The 17,984-nt window shown below is 38.1% G+C and overlaps 2 protein-coding genes across 10 annotated transcripts in view; one reads left to right on the top strand and one right to left on the bottom strand.

Annotated features, from left to right (window-relative positions):
- SYNPO2 (synaptopodin 2) overlaps nucleotides 1-17,984 on the top strand; it is a 182,318-nt gene that overhangs the window by 17,761 nt on the left and 146,573 nt on the right. The gene's annotated exons all lie outside the window — the stretch shown is intronic.
- The window catches only part of LOC309862944 (uncharacterized protein), a 68,022-nt gene that overhangs the window by 38,184 nt on the left and 11,854 nt on the right, over nucleotides 1-17,984 (bottom strand). For 2 of the 7 annotated variants that reach the window (XR_014310807.1, XM_082727388.1), the window contains one exon: nucleotides 15,038-15,260. The exons of 2 other annotated variants lie outside the window; for them this stretch is intronic. Coding sequence is in view for 3 of the 5 variants with exons in the window: in XM_082727388.1 (XP_082583514.1) it covers nucleotides 15,214-15,260 (47 nt within the window). In the remaining 2 variants the exon portion in view is untranslated. Of the gene's footprint in view, nucleotides 1-4,280; nucleotides 5,136-15,037; nucleotides 15,261-16,270; nucleotides 16,625-17,984 lie in introns of those variants that run through there. 3 more of the 7 variants (XM_082727389.1, XR_014310808.1, XM_082727386.1) reach the window with 3 other exon arrangements.

The raw sequence follows: 17,984 nt of genomic DNA, 5'->3' as shown, positions 1-17,984 counted from the left end.
CTCTTGTTAACTTGAAAAATACAGTAGGATTTTTTGGAAAGGACAATTATTATTAATTTTTTAAGATTTATTTATTTATCTGGGGGGGGGCTGAGGGAAAGGAAGTGCAAGAATTTCCAGCAGGCTCCCCACTGAGCAAGGAGCCCGATGTGGAGCTTGATCCCAGGACCCTGAGATCATGACCTGAGCTGAAGTCAAAAGTCTGTTGCTTAACTGACTAAGCCACCCAGGCTTTCAGAAATGACAATTTTTTATGTAGCATTTTATGGGAATTTGATTTGCCTTTCTCCAAATTATAATTTATAAGACATATTTGTTTAAAAAAACAAAATAATTCTCAAAATGGTATCAATTTAATATATTCTCTTACAGAATTTTCCTTTTTTATGCTTAAAATTGTATTACAGTGAATTACCACTGCATTTTCTTATGCTTTTTTTGGTAAATACTTGATTCCTTTTCTTTATATTTTTCTAAATAATTAGTTCCCTAGCATATGCTAATGTAACCAATGTGTTTTTAAAATATCATTAAGAATTTGTGGATTTAAACATAATTGATGTTTTTAGAAATCTAACTTCTTTACTCAGATTCTGGATCTGACATAATTTATACTTTTAAGTTTTGTTCTCCTTACTTTACTAGAAACCCCAGAGAGATAGTGGGTATGGACCATCTCATCAAGTAAAACCAATCATTCTGACCTAGCTGTTCACTTCTATGAGGTATTCTAATTAGATGGAGAAGAGGGAATATATTTAATATTCATCATCTATTCCTTAAACCTCTCTCATTTGGGAAAAATGTGTCCAAAAAAAGGAGAGAATTTTTAGCATACTTGGGCTTGATTAGTTTAGTTCCTCATATTAAAGTGCAGGATTTTTTTTTTTTTTTAAGATTTCATTTATTTATTTGTCAGAGAGAGAGAGAGCACAGCAGGGGAGCAGAAGGCTCCCTGCTGAACAAGGAACCATATGCAGGACTTGATCCCAGGACCCTGGCGATGTGACCTGAGCTGAAGGCAGATGCTTAATGGACTAAGCCACCCAGGCTTACCAAAGTGCAGGATTTTTGATCAAATCATGTCTCTATCCCACAAATGGATTGCTCACAGTTTTTGTTTTTTTTTTAAAGAAAATAGCTAGAATTGAAAATAGCTTTTATTTTTGGATTATAAAAGATGACACATTGTTCTTACAAAAAAAGATTCAAACATTACAGAAAAGGATAAAAATAAAGTAAAAATCATACAACCCAGAAATGACACATTATTAACATTTCAGTGAACAAGTTGTTAAACCCCTCTCCCGGCAAATGTGCTAACTTACAATCACACTTGCATTCAGTTTTATGTCAAATGAATGGTACTAAATATACTTCCTTATTAAGTAACACAGCATGAACACCATCCCGTGTCAGTGAATACTGATGTACATTGTAATTTTTAATGGATGCATATTATCGAATTGTGTGGACTTGCCACAATTTATATAACCCATCGCCTCTTGAACATGTAAGTTATTTCTACTGTTTCAACATTAAAAATAGTGCTGAGATGAATACTTCTGTATATAAAATACATTTGTGCACTGGTCTGATCATACCTGTAGAATAAATCTCTAAAACTAGAATTACAAGTTTGAGGGCATGCTATATATATATATTTGGTGGAAATGAAGACTATCTGAATAAATTCAAGGGCAACTATTATAAAGAGACATTTTCTTATTATGCATGCATTACTCATTATTACACTAGCAAGTATAATTGTTTTTAGCTGATGAAATAAGTAAATAGAAACTCAAATAAGCTATGTAGCATACTTTCATCTCTAAACATTTAAAAATATTGGTACTGATTTGTAACTTAAATATCTTGGAAGAAAAAAGTTTTTGAGAGGGGGAAAAATTCCCACTTGTTTCAGTTCTATTAAATTTTCAGATTGTTCGGGGATAAAAATTTTGCAAGAAGATTAGTGTCTTAAAAGTAATGGACAAAGGTATTAATGCCTATATCAATGATACCTAGATAAGGCTATTTAAAAGACAGAAGAAAAAAAAAAGAAGAAGAAGAAGGAGAAGGAGGAAGGAGGGGGGAGAAGGAGGGAGAAGTTCAAACAAGATAATTTATTGGCAGTCTGTATCACTATACCAGTAGCCACCCCTCCCACCGCACCTCCCTGCCTGCTGTTCCCATTGAAGGGCACTCTGTAATACAGTATTTTTCCAGGAAAAGCCTGGATTTTCTCTAAAGACATTGAAAATATGTGTGGGGAACATGAAGACATTTTGTGTGGAAAATAGTACCCAAGAATGAAACCCTTCTCATTCTGGCACAGGAGGAAATGGGTTGTCTAAACCTGACACTGGACTCTTCCCCACACCACACAGAAAGTTCTTAGTCAAAAACCGTTCAAAAGAATATGAAGAGCGTTAGCAAGATATAAGGGAAAGAACAAAATACACAAGTAGAAAACATGACCCTAGGGGAAACAGACAATTTAGAGACTAGAAACTTTAAAAAAAGACAAGATGCCTAATAGAGCCAACAAGATTCAACAAGACTTATAACCATAAAACAAAAAGAATGATTTAAATTGGTAAATTAAACACAAATAACATGAAGGAATAGAAAATATGGAAAGCAAGTTGAGATAGTCTTCTGGAATACAGATAAAAAGACAAAAACTTATACAGAAACCACCCAGAAGATGCAGTATCTAATAGAAGCCCCAAAAGAAGAGAACAGAGAAAATGGATGGGAGAAAATAAAATAAATACTGGAAGATACTTAGAGCGGATGGGTTTGAGTTTCAAGATTGAAATGCTCTACTTTCAGGCCCACAGAGATCCTGTACCTTGACAGTCTTATGAAAAATAAGCAGAATATCCTAAGTGTCTTCAGAAGTACAAAAATAAATCTGTCCATGAAATATGGGAATGAAAAATAAATACTGTTTCTCATGATTACCTTAAAAACACAAAACAAGGGGCACCTGGGTGGCTCAGTGGGTTAAAGCCTCTGCCTTCGGCTCAGGTCATGATCCCAGGGTCCTGGGATCGAGCCCCACATCAGGCTCTCTGCTCAGTGGGGAGCCTGCTTCCTCCTCTATCTCTCTCTGCCTGCCTCTCTGCCTACTTGTGATCTCTGTCTGTCAAATAACTAAATAAAATCTTTAAAAAAAACCCACACAAAACAAAACAAAGCAAATCAGTATATATTTTGAAAGAATGTATAGAAATAAGGTAGTTATATATTTTAAAAAACAGTATTAATACCCAGGGAATCAGGGTTAACAGCTTTCCATGGAATTATCAAGAAAGGATAATCAGATAAATCAGATTTTTTTTTAAGATTTTATTTATTTATTTGACAGAGAGAGATTACAAGTAGGCAGAGAGGCAGGCAGAGAGAGAGAGGAGGAAGCAGGCTCCCTGCTGAGCAGAGAGCCCGATGCGGGACTCGATCCCAGGACCCTGAGATCATGACCTGAGCCGAAGGCAGCGGCTTAACCCACTGAGCCACCCAGGCGCCCGATAAATCAGATTTTTAAAAAGAACTCTTATAGGGGTGCCTGGGTGGCTCAGTTGGTTAGGTGTCCAACTCTTGATCTAGGCTCAGGACATGATTTCAGGGTCGTGGGATCGAGCCTCATGTTGGGCTTGGCACTGGCCTTGGAGCCTCTTTTAATATTCTGTCCCTCCTCCTGCCTCACCTCTCCCCTCTCTCCCTCTCTAAACAATAACAACAAACCCAAAACAACAAATAACATCCCAACCTGTCCTAAAGAAATAATTAAACTCTGATCTTTCTCTTTCTTTTTTATCCAGAGCAAAATGGCGGTTTTATTAAAGGGTGAGGACAGAACTTGCGGGCAGAAAGAGCTGTCTGTGGTCACTGCTCCTTGCTGCTCTGGGATTATGAGGAGTGCGTGATTATATACCTTGGGGTTGGCAGAAGTAAAGATAAGGGAAGTTCCAGAAGGATGATATTTCTCTTTTGAGAAAGATATGAAAATAAGTTGTATATATGATAAAGCCATATATAAAAAGTATTGTAATAAATGTCATTGCAGTATTGTTTTCCTAAAGTTACGGAGGCAGTTTCAAGGGAAATATTTCTGTATAAGAAACACCATCATTGAAATTTAGGCCATGGAATTCATTTTTTGTTTTAATTTATAAAAGTATTGCAAAACCTCTGTTTAGTTTTTCATACAGTTTATATAATTTTGCCTTAATAGGGTTTAAAGATTTCTAATATGTGTAGTTCTTAGAAAAAGAGAATTTATTTTGTAGAAGATTGGGCCTGCATAATGTAAAGCATGGAGGAATGACCATCTCTGGTCCCCTGTTCAATTCCCTGTAACAGCCGAGGGGCCCCTAGACGGGCCCAGCAACCTGGCCTGGAGCCCAGGTCCCCAGGAATGACTTCGCGCTGAGAGATGAGAACAAAACTCATGTGTTCTCTCGAACATCCTTCAGACCTTAACAAACAGTACCAGTGATGGTAAATTCACTTTGAGGAAACACAGTATGAAAGATAAATCTCCTTTCTTGGAAACATCGATAGAATGGGAACTTACGTACATGCAGACCATCTATTCTGTTTACATGTTTAGTTTAATTTTTTTTCTCCCTTAGCTTAATGACAGAGTGACAGAGTGGTTCTGAGTCAGCCCAAGCCAAAAATGTGCTGGTGAGGGGCTTGACCTACAGGAGTTGATGTGTTTGGGTGCATGGGAGGGGAGGAGAGCTTGTGGGAAAGGGAAAGGCTTGTTCCCCAGCCTTCCCCAGGGACAACCTCATTCCAGTAGAGAGAGATTAGGTGGAAGCAAAGGAACTATTTTCTGTGAAATTCTGGGTCTTGGCTGTGCCAGCGTCCAGATGACGGCGTGTGACACAGCACTGTGGAGCGGGGTGTTCTGGCCATTTCTTTCTTCTCATGTGTGGTGAGGTTGGGACAGATGGAGGAGATGGCAAGGGCTGAAGACATTGCAGTTTATCTTCTTGAGGGCTTTGCAGCTTTCTACACAGGAACCACAACTCTTCTAGCAGAAAGGTGCTTTGTCATGGAGGCTTCTAGAAAGAGTGGTTGGTAGAGGTAGCCATGGATGGATGGAGTACTATACCCATCTGTGGGAAGGTGGGAGCAGAAGGATGTGAGTGAACTCTACCTGAGGACAGAGGAGGAGCTAGTAAACTTCCAATTATTAGTGTCCCTGAGGGCATGGTGATTGCACTTAGATCTGTGTGATTCCCAGAGTACATACAAATGGCCTGGGTTCACATCTCTGACTCTTCCCAGAAGTTGGTATCCACATACCAAAAGGTATGTTGGTATCCACATGCCATCTGTAAGCTAAAATAATTAGAAATGAGATGACACAGCAATTGCATAATGCCAGGTACAGATCACTCTCAGTATGTTCTTGGTCTCTCCCTGTGTTGAAAACAGACAAACTGAGCATGATACCCCCCCCCCCCAGTTTTTTTTCCATTATCAGAGTGTATGTTCTGCAGTGACCCCAAAATCATTAATCTAGCTACAGTATTGAAGGCTCAGCAATCTCTTCTGTGTTGCTGCTTTTAATCTTCGATTCTGTCTTTACAGCAAACATGTTGTTACTAAAGGTTGCTCTGCACACAGAGAGAGACCTGGACATGGTATTCTCAAAAGTTTTTCCTTGGAACCCGTCCCTTCTTGGAATAGGAGGGCGCTTTGAAACAGGATGTCAGTGGAGAATGCAGACAAAAACGCTGACTTCGCCTTTTCTGTGTTGGGACTTTGTTTTGCCCTCTGTCCCTTCATTTGCTTTTGACCTTGCAGAACATGCCTATACTGGTATCTAAAAGAGGAGCACTGCCCCGGGGATTTCCAGTTTCACAGCATCCAGAATCAATCTTCATGAGCACAAATGCTTAGAAATGACTTGTTTAACTTGGTGTTTGCTCATGTGTTTATGGGAAATAAATATGGGTTTTTAAAGAATTGCCCTTTTTAACTCATTGATAAGATAGAGAGGAACACTGGTGCATTGATCTCCAAAAAAAGGGAAGAGTGGCTTCAGGGACTTAAGTGGCTGTAGGGGACTTTGGCCCACTACCTGTAAACATTTCATAAATCAGCTACATTGTTTAAAGCTTGGTGTGTGGGTGGATGCTTGTGGGGGTGGGGAGACTCCAATCTAATAATTTATTTTAAGATACATTAAAGGAACACGGCAAGAACAAATCTTTCTTTCTTATTTTATGCAGCCATCCCCGCCCCCCGTCATCTTTTAAAGTTTAGTTTCGCCCAGTTGTTTTAGTGAATCCTTCCAAACAAAATAAGAGTACTTTTTTGCTAAAACCATCAATGCTGTATCTTGTCAAAGCCTGTGCATTTGGTGCTTGATCATATACTGTTAATTTATTTGATTTTTCACAAGTGTGTGGTTTCCCATCTCCCTACCCCCAAAGCTAAGTCCTTTAAAAGCAGGGAGTATATTTTACATTTCTTTTTTCTCATGGTTTCTTACACATAAGAAACCTCAATAAATATCCAAAAGATCTATTCTGGATTTTTCTATTCATCATCTAATCTTTAGTTCCTTTATTGCTGGGTACCATTTTTACTGTCATATGGATAAAGATAAGAAAATATTTTGACTTAAGAAAATGGATATGTGGGTAGAATTTTGAAGTAAATTTATCTTTGAATTATTGAGATTGAAATCATCTTCAGCTATCCCTAGTTCCAATATCATGGATAGATAATTGGGAACTGCATGTGTTATACCTACATGAACTTTCTTGTGTATCCATTAGTATGCATCAGTCACGCAGACTTCTCTGCTTCTCTCTTATAAATTCCAGATGTATGTCTGAGATTAATTCGATCTTTGTTTTCCCCCCATCACCATTTGTTTTTTTACTGAAGATAGTCACCTTTCAAGCAGCTGGAATGGAAATATCATTATGTTCTCGGATGCCTAATCCTTTGTTCTTTCTTTTATTGTTTTATTTTCTTTGTGCATGCATAAAATTTTTTTGGGCATGCTCCACTGATAACATTAAAAACTCTGCACTTTATATAGTTTGCATGACATTTCTGTGTGAAAGCCCAAGGAAAGCTTTTTGCATGAGAGGTCATAATGATGGTCTTGCCATTTCACCATCATGGAAGACTTAAGAAATACTAACATTTAGAAGCTCTTGTGATCACTATTTCTGGGAGTTGAGATGAGACATGTACTAAAAATCATTTTGTTTACAAGTCTCATTTTTATCCAGAGATCTTTTTTCTCCCTTTATAATAGATTATATACAATGAGAACACAGACTTATTTTACAAAGAGAAATTTTCCTTGAGGCACAGACATGAATTAACAGGTTATACCAATTGACGGGAACGAGTTTACATACAAAAGAAGATCAGTTGCAGAATGGCAACAACTGAAAAATATGGAAAGTATTAATGGGATCATGAAACCTTAGAGTTGAAAGAGACCTCTTATTTGATACAGCTTGCCTCTTGATGGAGGACTTCTTTTTAAACCACCACTGATAAACAACCAGCCTTTAAAAAAATAGTTCTGATGATGGGACCAATGAAATCTAAATTATTGTGGTCACCATTACTCAAAGGAAAATTTTCTTTATTTTATGATGAAATCTTCCTTGTGACTCTTGCTCATTGATTCTAACTCTGCCTTCAGTGCAATATAGACTACGTCCACTCCTTCCTACGACAGCTGTTCAAATAAAGACTTCCAGAAACGTCAATCATTCCTTCCCTGTTATTTATCCTTGTAATGGAACATATCTACCTCACAGCTTTAGCTGTACCATGGTTTTTTGTTTTTGTTTTTGTTTTTACTTTTTTTGGTTGGCTAAGCTCACTATTAATTAACACTGAGATTCCACAGTTGTAAAATAGTCTCAGGCATCAATAATGAAGAAAATGTTGAGCTAAACGCATGGTTATTATTTATGTTTATAGCTTCAGCTTTGTAGTATTTTTTTCATGTAATGTTCTAAGTTGCATCTATAATCATTAGTAGGGTTGCTATTTCAGGGTAAATCAACCACATTTTCCAGATTTATAGATTCCATCTAATTTTTACCTTCTGCTTTGGCTGTTTGTCTTAATTCAACAAGCATTTTCACTACTTGCTTTATGAAAAGTACTGTTCCAATGTGTTTTTCCAATATCAAGAAACATTTCTCCAAGTCTCAGCAGACACTGTGTGTCCTACAGATTTGACTCAATTCTTATCCTGTCTACCTGGAGATAGAATCAGATCCCATAGGCTGAGGGCTCAGTCCTACAAGACTGTCATGTCTTCAGGCTCCAGTCACATGCAGATTGTTTTCAGTGCTTCTGACCAACTGGCTGTAAATAGGAGACTCCTCCTTGGGTTGGGTTAATATGTAGGGGGGCCTCAAAGAACTGAGAGAAACATTTACTTACACTTACTAGTTTATCATAAAAGCTATTGTAAAAGATAGATATGAGCAGCCAGATGAAAGGTACACAAGGCAAGGTCAAGAAGGGTCCTGCATGCAGCAGCTTCGGTCCCCGTGGAAGGGGGACATACAACTCTGTTGGCAAGTGGATGCATTTACCAGCCTGGAAGCTCATCAAATCTTGTTATACATGCGTTTTTCTAGAGCTTAATCTGCAGTGCCCCCTTCTACCCAGAGCTTGGTGGATGGGGCTGAAAGCTGCCATCCTCCAATCCTTCAGTCTTCTGGTGACTGCCCCATTCCAAGCCTATTCAGGGATCCCAGTCTAAGTTGCTTCATTAAATAAACTCAGGTATGTTCACAAAGACTCCTTATGAGTAACTAAAAACATTCCTATCACTCAGGAAATTCCAAGTATTCAGGAGCTTCATGCCAGGTAGCAAGGACAAAAGCTAACTATATTTCTGATTATACCACAACTATGCTCGATTCTTAGGTGAATAAGACATTGTCCTTGCTCTTAAGAAACTTCAACTTCCATGGAAGAGGCAGATTTATAATTACTATACAGGGTGATAAGTCTTTAAAGAGAAATAAATAATATAAAATAAAAACCACAAATAACCTCTTTCTGTATGGTAGCATCAGGGAGCACTGCCGAGGAGTCACCAGTCCAACTGGACTCTGTCTTGGACAATGACATTCCTGGCCTTGGGAGCCATTCAACAAGGACATAAGAGCCGGTAAGAGTAGGGCCTGTTCAGTGAATGACAAGCAGCTGCAGAGACCAGAACTGAGATATTATGCAGTTCTGGGGCTGTGGTGATCTCTTTTATGAGGATTGGATAAATCTTGATGAATTATGTATAATAGAATGCAACTAGATAGGATTCAAAATGTTCCTCTCTGATGCCTGAGCCTTCTTTCCTTTATTGTTTTATTTCCTTTGTGCATGCATAAAAGCTCACTGGGATGTTCTTATGGTAACGTTCAAAAGTCAATACTCATTTTCCATAGTTTGCCTGAAATCTTTGTGTCACAATCAACAGAGAACTCTTCATGAGGAAAGCCATAATGGAGATCTTGCCAGCTCACCATCATGGAAAGAGTTAAAAGATACTAAATTTAGAACCTCTTATAATTTGTTATCTCAGAAGTTGAGAAGAACCGGGGATTAAAAGTCACTGTCTTCTTCCTTTCTTTCTTCTCTCTCTCTCTCTCTCTTTTTTTTTTAAAGATTTTATTTATTTATTTGACAGAGAGAGATCACAAGTAGGCAGAGAGGCAGGCAGAGAGAGAGAGGAGGAAGCAGGCTCCCTGCTGAGCAGAGAGCCCGATGCGGGACTCGATCCCAGGACCCTGAGATCATGACCTGAGCCGAAGGCAGCGGCTTAACCCACTGAGCCACCCAGGCGCCCTCTTTCTTTTCTCTTTTTAAAAAGATTTTATTTATTTATTTGACAGAGACAGAGATCACAAGTAGGCAGAGAGGCAGGCAGGGGGGTGGGGAAGCAGGCTCCCTGCTGAGCAGAGACCCTGATGTGGGACTCAATCCTGGGACCCCGAGATCATGACCTGAGCCAAAGGCAGTGGCTCAACCCACTGAGCCAGCCAGGCACCCCTGTCTTCTTCCTTTCAACTCATCATCTTATTCACTACAAACTCTCTCAAATTCTCATTAAAGATTTTTAATCAGGGGCATCATAAGATCTGGTGTGTGCTCAGAAAGATGACTTAATGGCGGGGTATTGCTGGATATTGAAGGACAGAGCTTGGAGGATGGAGATCGGTGAGGCAGAGACTATAATATTCCAGTGACAGATAATGAGACTAGATTTGGCTAAAGCACTGGGTTGGAAAAGAAGCAGCAGACCTATTGGAAAGATGCAGAATGTGATTAGCAAGAATAGGGGAAAAGCGGGCAATAAATTGGAGGATGGATGTGGCATTTATTGAAATGTGTAGGAGGGACAGTTATGGGGGAAGAGGAAGAGGAGTTATGGGGAAAAGAAAATCAATTTAATTTTGAATAAATTGAATTTGAATTCTCTGTGGGACAAACAGAAGGCATTATAGCATGAAGAGCTAAGAGATTCAGTCTGGGCTCAGGAGAGTGGCCAGTGCTAGAGGAAATCTGGGATTAACATTTGAAACAGGAAGTGAGAAGCAGCTAACAGAGGGCAGGGATATGGAAACACTAATATATAAAGTATGAACAGCAAAAGAGGAGACAGTGAGAGAAGTTAAAAGAGGTCTCTGGAGAGGTAGAACAGAAGTATTTCTGGTAAGTTAAGAAAGACTTTCAAGGAATGGGTTATCAGTGACAAGTATTTCAGGGCTCAAGGAAGAGGACTATAGGACCATGCAGACCTTTGATACCTGGGAGGTTTTTGGTGATTGTCTCTCACTAGAATGGTGGGGATGGAAGCCACACTGAAGCTGGCTGGGGATTGAACAGGAATTCGAGGAGGGCATGTGGAGATAATGAGCATGGACGTTGTATTTAAAGTATTTAAAGCAGTGAAGGAAAGATAGCAAGTAGTGTGTGGAAATAATGAGCATAGACGTTGCATAGCAAATAGTATGTGGAGATCATGAGCATAGACGTTGTATTTAAAGTATTTAAAGCAGTGAAGGAAAGATAGCAAATAGGATGTGAGCAAGTAGGTGAGAAAACAGGAGTGCAGATGCCATCTATTGAAGGGAAAAAATGGTCCAGGAAAGCGTTTTTCAGAACACTGAAACCAAAAAGAGAGAAAAAGAATATAAGACAAGTAGTTACTCTTATAGCAAGATCAGAGGAGCTGGAAGGTATTAAATCCATTGAACTTAGTGCTAAATATGTTGAAATTTTATTTATTTCATTTTAAAAGTTGGAAGTGTTTTGTATATAATAAGAAATATTAAATGTTAAGAAGTCCTATAAAAGAAAAGAAAAATAAGTAACATCTTTATCTGAAATCTTTCTAGAGTGTCTGAGTCATGGACTCAACTTTTACTTTTTTAACTTATATGAATTTTATTTATTTATTTAAATTAAACTTTTTTTTATACTTTGTACAACATGAGCCCAGAATTAGAATAAGTATACTGTCTGCTTAGTTCATAGCAATTTTCTTGAGTTGTTTCTAATAATATCATAAGCACATGTGACACCCCCCCCCCCAGGTTTCTAAACAAAAACTAGAACAATAGGGGCACCTGGGTGGCTCAGTTGGTTAAGCAACTGCCTTTGGTTCAGGTCATGATCTCTGAGTCCTGGGGTCAAGTCCTGCTTTGCCCTCCTAGCTCCACAGGACTCTGCTTCTCCCTCTGACCTTCTCCCCTTTCATGCTCTCTCACACTGTCTCTCTCTCAAATAAATAAGTAAAATCTTAAAAAAAAAACCCACAAAAAACCAAACTAGAACAATAGCCTGCATCTGACATCATGTGCCCCCCTCCTCCGCAAATCACTCTGCCTCTCCCCACCTGAGGTAACCATCATCCTGAGTTCTGTATTCATCATTACTTGTTTTTCTTTTTATATGGTTTTATTGAATATTTATGCATACTTAAGAAGTCGGTATTTTTACTTGAGCTGTTTAATAAAAGGGTATCATGTTTTATGTAGCCTTGGAGCCTTTTTTTTTTTTTCCACTTAAGACATCATAACTAGGATATATTCATATGGCTGCAATTCTGGTTCATTTGTTTTGTCTGATGTATAACTCCATTGTGTGAATAATCCATAGTTTCCTCACCACTTTTTGTCCATGGGTATGTGGGTTGCTCCATGTTTTTGCTATTGTGAATGATGCTAATGAATATGTCTCCTGTTGCACACGAGCAAATCCATTTTTAGTTATATATCCGGGAGTCGAATTACTGGGCTGTATTTGTGCATGATCAGGTTTAGAAAATGCCACTCTTTTTCAAATGAGGCGTGATTTTATATTTTCATCCATGATGTATAAGGCTTTCTGTGGCTATACATCTTCTCCAATATTTGATATAATCAGAGTTTTTAATTTTGTTCTTCTTCTGGTTGTGAAATGGTATCTTATTATGGTCCTGATTTGTATTTCTTTCACCATCAGGCAGATTGACTATCTCTTCATTTGCTTATTGGCTATATCTTTTTTCTTTTCTGTTAATTGCCTGTCATATCTTTAGAATATTTTTTAACAGGTTATTTGTGCTTTTCATTTGGCTGCTGTAAGTACTTTACACCTTCTTCACATTAAACCTTGTCAGTTTTATGTATGATGAATAACCTCCAACGTTATAACCTGTCTTTTCATGTTATTTAAGGTTTCTCTTGATGAATAAAAATTTTAATATAATCAAACATAAATGATTTTCTTTTGCAATTAATATTTTTGGGGTCTTGTTAGAAAAATCTTTTACCTCTTCCATGGTCTAGGAAACATACACTTATATTTTCTATAAGATCTTAAGTTTTTAAACTATTATTTTAGAATGTGTTTTTCATGATGTTTTACCAGATATTTTATTTATTTATTTATTTATTTATTTATTTATTTATTTATTTATATAAAGAGGTGTGCACCCAAGGAGGGGGAAGTGGAGAGGGGTAGAGGGAGAGGGATTGAGAGAATCTTGAGTAGGCTCTAAACAGGAGGCTAGATCCCCTGCCCTGAGATCATGACCTGAGCTGAAATCAAGAGTCAGACACTTAACCGACTGAACCACCCAAGCGTCCCTGCCAGATATGTTTTTAAAAATAACTTTTTATTTCTCTTAGATAATGCTGTTCTTTAAATTAAAGAGCCTTTTGTTGCTTTCAAAAGTTTTAATCATTTTGGAGGTTAAAAGTAATTTGGTTAAAAACAACAACAAAAAAACTTCTTAGATTCAGACAATTCAGCCCTTATAAATCCCTGACTGAATAATGGTATCAGGATATTGTGACTTAGTAGATGGAAATCAAGTATTTTTTTTTTAATTTTTTTATTTTTTTAAAAGATTTTTATTTATTTATTTATTTGACAGACAGATCACAAGTAGGCAGAGAGGCAGGCAGAGAGAGAGAGGAGGAAGCAGGCTCCCCGCTGAGCAGAGAGCCCAATGTGGGACTTGATCCCAGGACCCTGAGATCATGACTGAGCCGAAGGCAGAGGCTTTAACCCACTGAGCCACCCAGGCATCCGTAAATCAAGTATTTTAATTTTTGAATTCTGTGGCTTAGTTGTTCAGCTAACAGTAGAAAGAATTTAGTTTAAAAAAATCCCAGTTTTATATTACGTAGCTATGTGTACATACATGTAGATGTATATTCCTTATTATATATGACTTCCAGGTGATGAAACTAATAAAATATTTAAATCTGTAGGAATGATTATGTGTTACTGGATAAACATTAATTACTCTTATTTTTAATTTTTTTTTTATTTTTTAAAGATTTTATTTACTTATTTGACAGAAAGACACAGAGAGGGAAGAGGAACAGGGGGAGTGGGAGAGGGAGAAGCAGACTCCCACTGAGCAGGGAACCCGATGTGGGGCCTGATCCCAGGACCCTGGGATCATGACCTGAGCCAAAGACAGACACTTGACAACTGAGCCACCCAGGTGCCTCAACATTAATTACTTTTAAAAGAAGAATTTCATTATGCCAGGAGTCATTTTCTAGTCTATTTTAAGACACTGGCAAAAAAAAAGATTGGTGTTAGAAATACTTTGGGGGTGCTAGGTGGCTCAGCTTGTTAAGCAACTGCCAGGTCATGATCCTGGAGTCCTGGGATCAAGTCCCGCATCAGGCTCCCTGTTTAGCAGGGAGTCTGCTTCTCCCTCTGACCCTCTCCCCTCTTATGCTCTCTTTCTCACTTTCTCTCTCTCACATAAATAAACAAAATCTTAAAAAAAAAATACTTTGGTATAATGTAAAGAGAATAAAATAATTGCAAAATTTTGGAAAAATATCTAAAGATCTAGCCACAATTTACTTCAATTTTATATTCTCTCAATTCATGTTCAGAGAATGAGAGGAGTTACGGGAAAGTCCAAACTGAAGTGACAGTTAATTAGTTAAAGAGGAGGTTAGTTAAATGGTGCCTGCTGCACAAAGCCTTTTTTTTTTTTTAAGACTTTTATAATTTTATTTGAGAGAGCACAAGCAGGAGGCAGAGGGCGAGGGAGAAGCAGACTCCCCACTGAGCAGGCAGCCTGATGTGGGACTCAGTCCCAGGACCCTGAGATCATGACCTGAGCCAAAGGCAGATGGTTAACCTACTGAGACACCCAGGTGCCCCCATGAAGCATTTTTTTTTTTTTTTTTTGGTCAGAGAGAGTGAGCACAGGCAGACAGAGTGGCAGGCAGAAGCAGAGGGAGAAGCAGACTCCCTGCTGAGCAAGGAGCCTGATGTGGGACTTGATCCCAAGATGCTGGGATCATGATTTGAGCCAAAGACAGCCGCTTAACCAACTGAGTCACCCAGGCGTCCCCAAGCCTTCTTTTAACAATATTTCCCATTTAGCTTTCTATGCAAACTCTTCACCATACAAATGCCTTTGTAAATTTCCTAGAAACTGGGAGTTCTCTTTTTTCACTTTGAAAAACAAATTTCTTTAAAAGAGTAGCCAAACTATAATTCCAAACTGCAACCAGGTGTCTTAATATTTAGAGAAACAAAAATGTCCTTTTATTTTACCATCTCATGTATGCCCAGGTGCCTTTCTTTATGTAACGTGTTTATGTAATAGATTATGGAATGGGACGAGCATTAAACAAACCTACAGATGTATTTGGCCAGGCGGCTCCTCTAGTAGTTCATGTATTTTGTAGGATTCTTGTTCTCCGTTGTTGAGACTATGTTCAAATAGAAACAGAAAGAGGTTTATCTCTAGAAACAGGTTTGATTTCCATAAAAGGCAGTTGTTTCTTTTTTCCTTTGCTTCTCTGGAGAATTGGCTACAAACTGGGAATAGTGATCCTCTGACTCATTTGCAGAGCAGTGCTAAGGCATATAGAGTTCAGATGAAATTATAATGAAACAGACCCTAATTAGACTGTACAGAACAAGACAATAATTTTCAAAAAGAAACCTTAGGGATTGCATTTTCTTAAATGTACTTTGTAGGTAGAATAAATTGTTCCTTTTTTTAATGACTTAATCTAAACATTGGAATAAAATTTTCATTTGCCTTTTTAACTCAATAGATCTAGTTTTCGTATTTGACAAAAGTCATGCTGCATAGTTATATTAGGTAGTGATAATTTAATTCCTAAATAATTCAGAGGTAATGCAATGACTATTTTAGATTTATAAATCCATCGAGTTACATAAAAAGATTGTACCAACCAGATTACACAGGCCAAGATTAAGGCTATTATAAAATTAAATATACATTTAAGAGTTCGATAGCAGTATCAAACAGCAGTATCGAATAGCCAGTTTTAGTGGTGTTCCCAGGGTGATACATGCATAGAACATAGAACTGCTTTCCTCACTTGCACAAAGTGAGATCTTTAAAAATGTTTACTGAATACTTATTTAAAAAGACCTGCTTGTTGAACACTTGCATTAAGTGAAAGGGAGCAAATATAAGGCACAAATATGATGGAAAGTGCTAATAGATCATTATACTCATTCCTCAGTGCCTCAGTTGGACCTCTCTGTCCCTCAGACTTGTGCTTTACCAGCCATTTGCAGTTGATTAGAGTTGGACTTTGAGCCAAAACCTCTTCGCAATCACCATACTTAGCCCTCTCCCCCTCATATTTTGGCTATTTTTATGTACCAAAGTAATTCAATTAAAAGAGAAGAATGTGGGGATTCTGGGTGCTCAGTCAGTTAAGCACCTGACTGTGGATCTCACCTCAGGTTGTGATCTCAGGGTCATGAGTTCCAGTCCTCCCCTGGGCTCTACGCTTGAGTGTAAAGCCCACTTAAAAGAGAGAGAGAGAGAGAGAGAGAGAGAGAGAAGAATGCATTCATGTAAATATCAATTTTTCAACACTGTTTTGATGTATTTATTCATGTCCATAAACATCAACTCCTCACCCTGAGTCAAACTCTTTCCCAGGAACACAAGGATGAATTCTGTAAGGTTCATGTCTTCAGAAAGCTTGCACTATAGTAGTGGGAGTCAAATATGTGATACAATCAGTATAATAAGATTTTGTAAGTGTTGTAGAAGGTGGAATCGGGAACAGTGGAGGCAGGAAGGGGGATAGAGAGAGATGATCAGAACATTAGAAGATGGAATACACAAGCGTTAGCTTGAAATTCAAGATGTCTATCAGGATGGAGCAGAGGGTGGTCACACAAAGTATTCTAAGAACAGCCATGAGGCATAAACCAGCATGGCCTGGTAAGAGTCTATGAGTGCTGGAGCTGGTGACAGCCGGGGGCTTCTGTGTGTAACTAACTCTGTAGGGTAGGCTGGGGGAGGAGATCAGCCTACAAAAGATTTAGTTGGGGAATTAGGCAAGAGGCATATCATGGAGGGATTCGTGGCCCCAAAAGGCAATGGGAATCCCATTAAAAATGTTTTATGCATTTAAGGAATGATATGGTCGACCCCTGGAGAGAGGATTGGATCAAAGACTGAAAGCTAGTTGAGCATTTATCAGATTATTGTCCTACTAATATGGGACAAAAGATGAAGGGTAGAAAAGAGGAGATGGTTATCACTGATCAAAATAATTCGATTCTGTGAGATAAGGTGGTTGAAGGGACGTGGAAAACAGTGAAGGAGAAAGGAAACTGGTATGACTTGGGTGACTGAGCAAATGTTAGCATCATTCTTGGAGATGGTAACTATAGGAGAAAGAACAGGTATACAAGAAGATGAGTTTACTTTTATGCATTTGAAATCTGAGGTTCCTGGAAACCATCCACAATGCCTTGTCAGTAATTATGGATAAGGATCCAGAGCTCAGGAGAAAGGGAAGGATTTGGAATTCATCTGTGTACAGCTGGTGGTTGAAGTCATTGGAGTGGGTGAGATCACCCACGTCATGAAAAACAACTTTTATCTAAGTGCTCCAGCTTCACACATATTAAAGTAGATACAGCAATACTTGGCACCCACAGTGGGCACACCACCAGGTACTTGTTCTGTCTTGGACCCTGGGCTCTAAGAACAAAATATTCCAGCATGGAACAAAGGAAAAGGAATCACTTCCTTAGGCATTCTCTTTCAAAACTGAGAAGAAATTTAAGTATCAAAAAAATTCTTGTAGTATTAATTTGCTATAATAAGAAATATATATTTCATATTCCAACTGTATTCTGACTGTATACTGGAACAATTTTGCTGAGGGTGAAATAAATCTTAAATCAAATGAACATTTTCATAATACACATATGAAACCATTTCTTTTTTGGACACCAGTCTAATCATGAAATAACCAGGTCAAAGGTGGGTACGCTGGCCTGATCAAAAATAATCTCTTCTGGCCAAGGAAGATTGTTATTAAGATTCCCTTAAGTTCCTTACCTAGCCTTTATTTATTTTTTTTTATTATGTTATGTTAGTCACCATACAGTACATCATTAATTTTTGAGGTAGTGTTCCATGATTCATT

Source organism: Mustela nivalis (genome assembly GCF_964662115.1).
Source record: "Mustela nivalis genome assembly, chromosome: 4".
NCBI classification, from domain to species: Eukaryota; Metazoa; Chordata; class Mammalia; order Carnivora; family Mustelidae; genus Mustela; species Mustela nivalis.
The sequence above is the reverse complement of the archived record's forward strand: the minus strand, read 5'-3'. Positions and strand labels throughout refer to the sequence as shown.